The sequence below is a fragment of the Schistocerca serialis genome, chromosome 2 (genome assembly GCF_023864345.2).
Source record: "Schistocerca serialis cubense isolate TAMUIC-IGC-003099 chromosome 2, iqSchSeri2.2, whole genome shotgun sequence".
Lineage (NCBI taxonomy): Eukaryota > Metazoa > Arthropoda > Insecta > Orthoptera > Acrididae > Schistocerca > Schistocerca serialis.
This window is the reverse complement of record NC_064639.1, coordinates 121,788,819-121,801,615: the sequence shown is the minus strand read 5'-3', so window position 1 is coordinate 121,801,615 and position 12,797 is coordinate 121,788,819. Positions and strand designations below refer to the sequence as shown.

General features: G+C 35.4%; 1 protein-coding gene across 1 annotated transcript in view; it reads left to right on the top strand.

The window, feature by feature from the left end:
• LOC126456801 (kinesin-like protein KIF13A) overlaps nucleotides 1-12,797 on the top strand; it is a 233,078-nt gene that overhangs the window by 138,502 nt on the left and 81,779 nt on the right. Inside the window, exons 24-26 of the mRNA XM_050092590.1 lie at nucleotides 4,029-4,119; nucleotides 4,991-5,133; nucleotides 10,375-10,570. Coding sequence (XP_049948547.1) covers nucleotides 4,029-4,119; nucleotides 4,991-5,133; nucleotides 10,375-10,570 — 430 coding nt within the window. The remainder of the gene's footprint in view (nucleotides 1-4,028; nucleotides 4,120-4,990; nucleotides 5,134-10,374; nucleotides 10,571-12,797) is intronic.

Below are 12,797 nucleotides of genomic sequence, written 5' to 3'. Positions count from 1 at the left end.
AGTATTTGTCCATCAGAGTACATAATTCCGTGCCCTGTTTTATAGCCTTTAAATATGTTTCTACCAGTTGCATAAGTTTTCCAGTGACACCACTCTTCACAATTTTTGATAAGAGCACATCATGCCGTACTTTATCAAAAGCCCTTGAGAGGTCCAGGAATACTCCTGCTGCTTGGGATTTTTCATTTATTTTTTCAAGTACATGATGGACAAATTGAACTGCTGCTGACGTGGTACTTCGACCTCTTCTGAAGCCATGCTTGAAGGCACTTAATATTTCAGCCTCATTGTAATGTTCGAAGATTTTTTTAATATTATTTTCTCTATCAGTTTTCTGGAAGTTGAGATTAGGGCAATGGCTCTGTAGTTCTGTACATGCTGTATTTCCACCTTTTTGTGTATTGGGTTCACTACAGACAGTTTTAACTTGTCAGGGAACACACTGTCTTCGAGAACACAGTTTATTAGATGAACTAGTGGTTTCATTAGTTCATGTTTGCATTTCTTCAATAGATATGGAGAAATTTCATCTAATCCTGTTGATTGTATGTTTCTGAAGTTACCAATAAACTGCAGAGTGTCATATGTGCTTACTGTGGGTAGTGTACTGCAGTTCTGTTTATTACAGGACTCATATGATTGCTGTATATCCTGTTTCATAGAGACATCATTTTCAACAGTATCTATGAAGTAATTATTAAAAATATTTTGTACTAGAACAGGATCTGAGATATCTTCATTATTCGCATTTAATTGTACATTATTACTTTTAGTTTCTGTTTCACTGTTTATGATTTTATTTACAATTGACCAGCAAGTCTTTGAAATGTTATGTGAACCTTCTATCTGTTGGCTGATTCTTCCTCATTTTAATCTCCTGACTACTTTACAGTATTTATATTTGTACTGTTTGTAGAGTTCTTTGTGTAACTCTGAGTTAGTCAGTCTCTGTAAGCTATACAAGTTTTCCATTTTTTCTTTCAGGTCTTTTGTTTTAAAATCTAATGGCACAGGTTTTGATTTTGAAGGTTGATTTTTCTGGATACTCACTTTTTTTTTAATGGCATGGCTCTATTTAAGTGCTCAGTCATAATTTCTATGAACATGTTCCATTTATTGTTGACCCCAATGGCAGTCATAACTTATTCCCATGATTCCTGGCCTAAACTATGTCTTAGTGTAGCAATGTTGTTTGCAGATTATATTCGCCTGTGCTCATACATTTTTCTTGGTCTGAATTTGGTATTACATTTTAGCACTAGTGCTTGGCCTAAATGATCTGAGAGGTGACCATGTATTATGTCTGTTGAGATGATGTTGTCATAATTTGTGGTAACATGATCAATTATCAATTGAACTATTATGTATGTTAGCTGTTATGATTGGTACTAGTCCAAGAAGATCTTTAGCTCCATAAGACAGGATACAATCTGTAAAATGTTCACTTTCCTGACCATCACGTTAAGTGTTGATGTTCAAATCTCCCAGTGTGACAAGATTTACACTTCCACAGCATGACATTAATTTATTTAAAACTCCATCAAATGATTTCAGAAAAGTATCATAGTTTCCACAGGGGGTCTATATACACCTGTGACATAGAAATGAACAGCGCAAAATGTGATTTTAAGAATTGCAATTTTGAAATCTTTGTCAACACAGAAATTTCCTTGAGTTGATGGCAACACCACCACCTTTATTGTGTGTTCTGCAGTAGAACACAGCTAGGTTGTAGCCTTCTAATTTGCAATATTGAATGTTGTCCAATGGTTTCTGGTGTATTGTAACTATTAATAGATGTTAAGATAGTCCTGTAATAATGTTTCAAAAGCATCTATTTTGTTTTCTAAACCATGAACATTATAATGCAAAAGTGATAAATTATTCTTGTGTAGACTGATGTCCATCTGAGGCACATATGAAACACATACACCTGCATCTGGTGTTGCACTGGTGGAGGGTCTTACTGTCTTTAAAAAAAAACATTGCTCTTGTCCTGCTGATGTATTATTTTACTGACCTGGCATTTTGTGTTTGATTCTCTCAAGTATTCGTTATTTTTGCCCTTGAGAGGGATAGCCTCTGCAGCACAACATTGCACATTCAATTTGCTGTTCACTACTTCTGGATCCGTTTTATAAGTAAGTCCTTCCTTAGTCTGTTGAGATGTAAGCCATGGGATGTGTGGATTCCTCTTCCTATGCAGCTTATGTCTACAAATGTAACATTTTTGAATCTCGGGCATATGTTTAGTATCTTTTTATTTGCACTTCACACTTCTTTATTTACACACAACCAGATTGGCAAGTCACATTGATGTGGAACAGATAATATGATCATGTTTGAGTTTCTTAGCTCATGTAGCCTTCTTTTAAGTGAGATCTCTAGGTCTTTCATTTCATTTTTTGCTATGTCATTTGGTCCTGCTAAGTTTTCATGTCATGGTTCATAGAAATCACTGCCTGAAATTTTTTGCCTGGTTTCAGTAAGCTAGTTATCTTGTGACTGCCTCTGCACTGAAATTTGGCTGCTATGTTCCATCCTCGACTGTCTGCAAAGAGGTTTATTTTATACGTTTTTGCTGGTTGATGATAACCGTTTTGGGACTGCTGGTACTTGGATGTTGCATGGTGGCACTGTTTGTTTTGTATCTTTTGTCCCTATTAGTCGATAATCCATCTTGAGGAACACTTGATTCTGTTTCACTGTTAGCAACTACAATCACGGTTGAATTTGTTTGTTTCTTGTCGTTGAAAGTGACTCTGTCATTCTTTGTTTCTGATGTCCTTTTTCTTTCCATTTGGTTTGACACAGCTCGTTGAGATATCATAGTCTACATCTGAAAACACTTCAAAAGGATTTTCGTGCACAAAGATTGTGTCACCAGTACTTTTACTGTTTACACAATCTTGCAGTTCTTGCATTCTATTTTTTGTAAGTGACTTTAGTCCACTTTTTGCGATGCTTTGTGGAACTTGTTGAGTATTCGACTCACTTTTTCCAAGCTGAAAATGAGAGATATCCACTTTCAGAGCACTGATTATAAATTGTAAGCTGGACGCACATTCATTTAACTTCGTGATTTCTTCTTTACAATTTGCACATGTCTTCTTTTTAACGGCAAAATCAACTAAATTTTCCAGTGAGACTGAAGCATTACATCTTACTTTTTGAGTTAGTTGACTGGTCTTACAGATTTAGAGCTTTTGTGATTGGTGTTTACAGTTCAGTGGTAGGTGGCTTGATGGAATCGTTGCGTTAACCTGAACATGATTGGTAAGCTTTGAGCTCAATATGCTGGATATGCAACTTTTAATATAAAGTAAATTCTGTGATGTATTAAAATATTATTGCTGCTGTTTAATAAAATATATACATATATTCATATTTCTAAAAAGAAAGATGATGAAACTTACCAAACAAAAGCGCTGGCAGGTCGATAGACACACTAACAAACACAAACATACACACAAAATTCTAGCTTTCGCAACCAATGGTTGCCTCGTCAGGAAAGAGGGAAGGAGAAGGAAAGACAAAAGGATATGGGTTTTAAGGGAGAGGGTAAGGAGTCATTCCAATCCCGGGAGCGGAAAGACTTACCTTAGGGGGAAAAAAGGACAGGTATACACTCGCACACACACACATATCCATCCACACATACACAGACACAGACATTGTCTGCTTGTGTCTGTGTATGTGTGGATGGATATGTGTGTGTGTGCGAGTGTATACCTGTCCTTTTTTCCCCCTAAGGTAAGTCTTTCCGCTCCCGGGATTGGAATGACTCCTTACCCTCTCCCTTAAAACCCATATCCTTTTGTCTTTCCTTCTCCTTCCCTCTTTCCTGACAAGGCAACCATTGGTTGCGAAAGCTAGAATTTTGTGTGTATGTTTGTGTTTGTTAGTGTGTCTATCGACCTGCCAGCGCTTTTGTTTGGTAAGTTTCATCATCTTTCTTTTTAGATATATTTTTCCCACGTGGAATGTTTCCCTCTATTATATTCATATATTCATATTTCTAATTAAAGGCAAGTGAAGAACTGGAAGATCGTGAATCGCTAGCACAGATTGCTGCTTCTGGTGAAGAGACATCAATGAGTGATGGAGAAACATACATAGGTAACCAGTTGCAGTTTTTCTATAAATTTGTTATCTAACATAAACATGTGTGAAGTTGTGTATCAATAGTGTTTATCTTTTGTGCTGTTTCTTTCTATGTCTTCGACATAGTTCTGAAATTAATTGTGCCCATGTTCTAGTTCTTTTTTCTTTTGTATTTCTTTTCTCTTTCATTCTTCTTCTTAATTTTGCTGTCATTTTCAGTAGTACAATCTTCTGATATTAATCAAGGGTGAGACCTTATTTTAAAGTCAGAACTAATTTAATTTTTTAAATGTGTTGAAAGAATATCTGAATTGCATGTCAAGACAGTGAAACATTTTTTTCCTTAACTTTCATTGACAAGACAAGAAAGTGTTTTGCTTCATAGTAGGGAAAATAGTGCGTGTGTGCATGCACACTAATTAATACTGGTGGTCTTTGAGATAGAGACAAATGTGTACACTCAATTTCTTGTTGCTGTCACTCTGTTAGGCCATCTCTATATTGTGTTAGGTTGCCAGCTTCACTTTTTCTATTTCGTACATTCTGCTTATTTAATTTCTAGTACCTTGCAGTTTTACACCTCTCCTCTGTATTTAGTACTTAGTTGGTTTCTTTGGAATGCAAAAAAACTTGTCTCCTCAACCTAGTTGGATATACAGCTCATATTTTCTGTAGATTAGTCTTTACTTTTCCATGTCTCTTGCGTTGTTGTTCACTACGTGTCTATTGTTGAATGGCCAGAATAATTAAAAATAAACTGAACAATAAATATAGCAGCACCAATTATGATAAAAAATAAAATATAAGGCTTCTTAATATGATGCTGAAAACTACAACTGATGACTCTTCACTTTATGTAATGCATTTTTCTATTATTTTTTTCTAGAGAAATATACTAAAGGAGTAAGTGCAGTGGAGAGCATCTTGACTCTAGACCGTTTGCGCCAGAATGTTGCTGTGAAAGAGCTGCTGCAAGCACAGGGTCAGACACACATGAGGAAAACAGCTAGTGTACCAAACTTCTCGCAGGTAAATTGTTATGATAAAAACCAGTGTCTTGCTGTAGAAGCCCTTCTTCATTTGTTGACTACTGTTTCATGTTTATGGACATGAAATTTTCTCAAAAGTGGTGACGTGTGATAACATTTGCCACAGTTCGTAGTTTTACAGATTTATAATTTTACACTACACTATATTTATATTAGCCTTTTTTCAGTATATTCACACAATTGGGTTCCTTTCGCATGGAGTTGACAATGAGGGTACAGTGCATGAATTAAGATTGATGATGTATTATCTGTAATGAGAAAATAAATAAGTTCTGAATATAGTTCAATTATTAAAAATAAAAATTCTCTATAACTGAATGTTTTTATTTGTAAAGAATTTTATTTATTTTTCAAAGAGTTGGAAAGTTACCTTGAAATGAAGCAAAAAAATAAGGTTTGCATAAATGAATAATTGTAATTTTGGTACTCGAATAGTTCAAAAATTTAAAAAAATACACTGAAATAGAATAAGGAAGTAAGACAGTGTATTAAACTATCAGAGTACCAAAATTACAGTTATTCATTTGTGCAAGCCTCATTTTTTTGCTTCATTTCAAGATAACTTTCCAGTTTTTTTGCAAAATAAATAAAACAAAAACACACAATAGCAAAATATTTTTCTTTTGAAACATTCCGCTATCCTCTCCATTTTATTTATCTCGTAATTACAGAGATACCATCATAAATACAAAATATTCATGAACTGTATCCTTTGAAAGATAAGCGAGAACTAACTCATTTCATAACATTCATTACGGAGTACAGCTGCTGTACTGCTCCCTCTTCTTGCAGTTGCTGACAATAATCCATCAAATATTAGTGTCTATCACTGAAAAGCTTCGTATCAGTTGAGAAAGTCGATACCTCATTGACAGACATTGTCAGTGACACATGAAACAAGGAGAAATATGTTTGTGTGAATATGCTGAAATAAAGCTAACGTAAATACATTGAAGTATGAAGCTATAAATGCTTACCTGGCGTTACTCTGTTGGGCAAGGCAGCAATATTACAACTAATATCTCTAACCCTACAAATTGCTTGATTGAAGCTGATATGCAGAAAAACAGTGAACTCTAGTGGACAAAGTGTTAAAGTATGAGAAAAGAACCAAAAAGTTGTGACTAATTAAATGGGTGCATTAGAGCTCAATAATGCACAAATGTTTGGTTGGTTGATTTGGGGGGGACAGTGAACTCTAACAGACAAAGGATTAAAGGGTGAGAAAAGAACCAAGAAATTTGTGACAAATCAAAAGGGTACATTAAAGCTCAAAAATGCACAAATGTTTGGTTGGTTGATTTGGGAGAGGGGACCAAATAGCTAGGTTATCAGTTCTGCATTAATTGAATGTAGTCAGAAGCCATGTGATGCTTGCTGCTAGATAAAGCCCTCCTCCAGACTTTTCCATCCATTACTGACTTCAGCAATATATGAGGCCTGTCTGTAAAGAAAGTAACATTTTGGAAAAAAAAAAAGAAAAAAAAAAGCTTGTCAGACATTTTGTTAAAACCACAATTTGTTTTCACAAGAAAGAACATGTATTGAACTATTTTTATACATAGTTGTCATCATTATTTAGACATTTGTCATAGCAGCAAACCAAGTTTTCTATGCCCTCTTTATAGAAAGTTGCTGCCAGTGAAGACAGCCAGTGCTGAACCCCGTTTCTTGCATTGCCATCGCTGTCGAAGCACTTTCCTTCAAAATCATGCTTAAAGTTAAAGAACAACTAGTAGTCAGAAGGTACAAGATCGGGGTTGTAAGGTGGCTGATGTAACTGCTCCCAACCAAATTGCTGAATAAAGTTTGAGTGACACCAGCAGAATGGGGACTTATGTTGTCATAAAGCAACACAATGCCTTTAATGAGCATTTAATGCCATGCATCCCTGATCTCTCACCTTCTGACTGCCACTTGTTCTTGAACTTCAAGCATGATTTTGGAGGGAGACACTTTGACAGCAATGATGATGCAAAAAACAATTTTCTGCCATGGCCGTCTTCAGTGGTGGCGTCTTTCTAAGAAGATGGCTTAGAAAAGTTGGTTTCCCACTATGACGGATGTCTGAACAGTGGTGGCAGGTATGCAGAAAAATAGTTTAAGAAATGCTCTTTGTTATAAAAATAAATTTCAGTTTGAAAATATGTTTTTGTGTGTGTGTTTTTTTGTTTTATTTTATTTTATTTTTTTACAAAATGGTGCATACTTTCTGGACATGCAATGTACACCCAAGCTGTTCCTGCATGTTTCTACACATTTTCTAATTTCCTCTTCTCAACTTCCATTGCATCATTAGTTCAGTCTTTTTATTTCTGCCATCAGTGAACTGTCTTGTCCCATCCTTTATTTATACTGCTCACCCATATTTCACTTTCATTAAAATCATAATTATGGCTTCTGCCTCAGTCTGTTGCCTGATCAATTTGTTTGTGTCTCTGCCCTTTCCAGTAATTCCCAACACACTTAGCATGAATGGTTAACACTGCTACATAACTGAATGACATGGATTTAGTGATGTTATTGATGATTTTCTGAATGACTTATTTCCACTCTTTAAGATGAATGGGAAGCCCTTAATGAGTATTACAACTGCTACAAGAGCCTGAACACCGTAGTTTCTGGATCTCCATTATATGAAGTTCCACTTATTATTCACATTTCTATTAGAGTGGAGTGATATTTTCTTTAGCCTATAGCAATACTCATTAGGTGTACGCAAAGTGTTTCCAGACATTGCATTTTTCCTGGAACATGTTAGGATACCTACTCCAATACCCTACTTCTTCTTGTATTTATAACTGTGCACAACCTTCAGACCCTGAGTTACATGGTAGCAATTGTTGTTGTTGTTGTTGTTGTTGTTGTTGTTGTGGTCTTCAGTCCTGAGACTGGTTTGATGCATCTCTCCATGCTACTCTATCCTGTGCAATCTTCTTGATCTCCCAGTACCTACTGCAGCCTACATCCTTCTGAATCTGCTTGGTGTATTCATCTCTTGGTCTCCCTCTACGATTTTTACCCTCCACAGTGCCCTCAAACGCTAAATTTGTGATCCCTTGATGCCTCAAAACATGTCCTACCAACCGATCCCTTCTTCTAGTCAAGTTGTGCCACAAACTTCTCTTCTCCCCAATCCTATTCAATACCTCCTCATTAGTTATGTGATCTACCCACCTTATCTTCAGCATTCTTCTGTAGCACCACATTTTGAAAGCTTCTATTCTCTTCTTGTCCAAACTAGTTATCGTCCATGTTTCACTTCCATACATGGCTACACTCCATACAAATACTTTCAGAAACGATGGTAGCAATAGCAGAAACTATTGTGCTTGATATACGGGGTGTCCCAGAAGGAATGATCAATATTCAGGGATATGACAGAAAAAAGTCTATCAAGAGCTACGAGTACTTCTTCATCTCCAACACTGCAAAACAAATCTCTTCTACTGCAAGCTCTTTGCTCTCTGTATTTTGTGAGGAGGTAGTATAGACAAAAAAAAAGTCTAATAAACATGGACTCTAAAATGTGTACCTTAAGATCTATTAGCACTTGTTCAGTAGGAGAGATGTGTTTCTCAATAGTGAAGATGAACAAGCACTCATAGCTTTTAAGATATGCACTTTAGAGTGCATGTTTACTGGATATTTTTTTCGTGTTCTTACTACCACCTCTCAAAACACGGAAAACAAAGAGCTTGCAGAAGAAGAGATTTGTTTCACAGTATGAAATAGCTCATAGCTCCAAGGTATGCATTTTAGAACCCATGTATATAATGTTTTTAGTAATTTTTGCGAACATTTCTCTCTGAGGACATTTTTTTATTATTTTCAAATGAATGTAAACAGTCTCGACCACAAGAAACGGGATGCAGTAATATATAAAATATGTCTTACATAACAAATAATAAAAGAAGAAATTATGCTCATGATGATAGGTTGTGACAGTGAACAGAGCAGGTGTTACGACCCCACGAATGCTAACCACTAAGGAGAGCAATGCGGCTGTTGCTTAAATATGTGATGCTCCGCCCACTGAATACCAAATTACATCAGTGATAGCCAATTAGGCATACAGGATGTAAAAAAGTTGTTTCAGTACAATATATATGGAATGGTTACACTAAAGCTAATAACAAATGAAGAAATAGGTGCCTTATATTATACAAAGTAACTGCTATAAACAGCATTTTATCTATCTGTGATAAAAAAAATATGTGTAAAAGAGATAACCAGTCATAATTGGTTGTGAGAATACTGATAGTCATCTGTGGAGATTTATCATAAACTCATAGATGGCATGGCAGCAATGATGGTAGTTAGGCAACACTAGTGGTTCCCATGGAGATAGTGTGGTCATATTGATGTGCACCATCCAGCAGAAGAGGATTTCAGAGCTGCGACAGCAGCTGGATGTCAAATACATAGAGGCATGCATGTGACATGTAGAAATGCATGCAAGTAATTGCATATTGCTCTTAGATCATAGTGGCAGTGAAAATACTGGTTGACCGACACCATTATTTACCATGGTAGTGGATTGAAGGTGACGATACGCATGTTTCACAGGAGCTGATTTCAAAGTTGTGACAGCAACTAGTTGTTGCAAGCTACTGGTGATGTATCTTGTATGTTACTACATCCCTCTAATTCCGTTATATGTTCATATTTCAGTATGACATCTGAAGGTGGTCTAAAACAGACCAAAACCGGCAACGTCAAAACAAAATATTTCTTGCAGTTGAGACTATTTACATTCATTTTAATATATATTTTTTTGCTTCAAATGATCATTCTTGTCATATTCCTGACTATTAGCTGATCCTCCTGGGACCCACTGTATTAAATGTAGTGCAGTGTTTAGAATTCTGAATTTCAGATACCATTCTAAGGCAAGGTTGGTTACTTTGGTAAAGTTGAACACATATGGCATTTACTATAAATACCTACCTTTCTTTATATATGATGTGGTCCCTGATAAACCTTTGTACTTTAGGTATCATTATACATCACAGATTTATTATTTTAAATTTTATTTTTGCTTGGTTATTGCCACATGCCAACATGTACAAAACTATCTTCTTTATTATTGAGCTATAAGCCTTGTACATGTACAGCTTCATATCAGTGGAATTACCAAAGTTTTTTCTAGATGCAAGGTTGTCAATATTATGAAATAATTTGATACTTTTTATGATCTAGCTAGTTTCCGTCTTTTCAGATTATGCGGTTCGATAGCAGTTCCGACGTGGGTGGAGTCGCAAGGTCTGAGAGTGTTACAGACCTTAACTTGGAGCATCTGAACAATTCTATGCACAGGGAAAGCAGAGGACGCCCTTCAACATCTCCTGGTTTTGCAAAAGCCAATTCAGCAGATGGTGATATGATAACAACACCAACAAAACCATTTGGACTGGGTAAGAATTTTTCAACCAATGTGTATAAAATTAAATGTTTTAGTTATTTGCCCTCCAATATCATTTGCTAATGACAGTGCTCTTTTTTTCCTTTTGTAAGACAATAATCTTATATAGCTGTGTAGATAGCAGTGGAGCACAAAATGTTTTAATATAACAGACATTTGTTTCATTCACCGATAATGGTAAGATTACAGTTACTTCCCAAATTTGGTGTCAAATTTTTTCCAGGTATATTCAGAATCTTGCAATGTTTTCTGTTATGGCAGTTCCTAACTTAACTATTTTGCTTATATTGTGGAAGTTCTTTTGTCTGTGTAATATTTGAACTATTCAGTTGCTGAATCATATCTTCCATGATAACAAATTTTAAGAATTATTCAGAAATCAAGGCTTCAGAATTATGTCATTTGTTCCTGATTTAAATTCTATCATTCTGAAGCTGTTCCTCAGATCATAAATGGACAGAGAAAAATTGCTTATTTACACAAGTTACATCAGAAATGAAGAAAGAAAAATACAAACACATGTAAGGCAGACACCTGATTTTATAGTTAACAAAGCGGACATCATTGTGGCCAGCAACACAGGGAAAATTATCCAACCACTTAATGATTTCTTTGAATGTTTGTATTGATCAAGAGAATAATCAGGTACAGAGATAATTAATAATAAAAATAATGTGTCAGAAGTAATGCCAGATGAGCAATGTGAAACCATTCGATGTGAATAAAGGAACAGAAGTTAAAGATGAGGAAGTTTTTGTGTCTTTAAGTAGGGAAAATGAAAAAAGAATATGGATTAATGTAACATATCTGAACCAATTTCCTTATTGAGATGCTATAGTATTGTTTGGCACTAGTTCAGATATACAACTACTAATAAAGGTTTTTGAAAGTAAACCAGAAAATCAACAATAATTAATTTAAAATAATGTATAATCTGCCCATTGAAATAGTGATATATTATCAGTATTATTCTGCTTTACCCCTCCTAAGCAAGTTAAGAAACATTTAATCAGAAACATTTCACTTTACTAGTAAAGAATAATCAGTGGTGATCATATAAATTTTTTGCTATTTCAAGTACTATAGGCTACAACAACAACAGATGCCACTAGCAGTAACAGTCTTCCTGTATTTCAGGTTTAAATCTGAAGATCTACTTCAGTTGAAACCAGTCATAACAGCTAAACAAAAACAGGGTGTGGACTGTTTTGTTTATAAAATTGCTATAGAGTTGTGTGCAGTTTTGCTTCAGGATTTGATGTTTTCTATGAGTTGCTAATAGTGTTTAGTGTTTCTTTTCCCTATTATTATGACAACTGTAGTTTTCTTTCATCATCAGTTGAGTTTAAAGTGAAAAACTTTGCTGGTCATCCATTACTCAGTTATCCTGGTTTTTCAGAGCCCATATTTTTCTTGAAGTGTGAGGTTTCTGTATGCACTTAACATCAGATTCATAAAGATGGAGTTACAGGTAACGTCTTGCAAATTTTAGTGTATCAGTATGCATTTAACACTCAGTGCTGTGTTGTGCATCCTTTTCTTAAAAAAAAATTCCTACTTTGACAATACTATGTTCGTATGTTCACTGTTTGTATTTGTGATATATGTCTGTGTCTTTCATGAGGATAGCAGGAAGGACAGAAGCGTTGGGAGGGGGGGGGGGGGGGGGTGGAGGAGTGCTTTTAGAGTCAAAACTATTACAGAATCATCACTGAATATGCTTTACTAATAAGTTAAAACATGCCTGTTACCCATTTTGTTTTAATTGTAGAAGTTACATGGATGATGAAGTCATAGTACCAGTATTTTTAATGGTAATGACTGGATGGACAGTAAAATAAACTATTATAATATTAAGTGTAGGTTTGGAGAGCTGTATTGAGTTTTCAAAACAAAGATTCCAGTGCATTCAATGCAGAAGGTTTACCAATCAGTGTGGGTACTAGCTTCAACTTAATGACCGTGGGCATAGACTTTTAATATGAAAACCATTTTAAAATGGAGGTTTGCTCACTTAATGATGCATAGATGCACGTTGGGAATTACAAGGAGAAGCAGGAAAATGGGCAAGTGGAACTGTAAACAGATTGGAGTGGAAAAAAAGAGTTGTAACTACAGAAGAAGAAGTGGAATGGACTAGACATGTAACTAAGTGAATGGATGGTGTGTGTGTGTGTGTGTGTGTGTGTGTGTGTGTGTGTGTGTGTGTTTTAAGACCA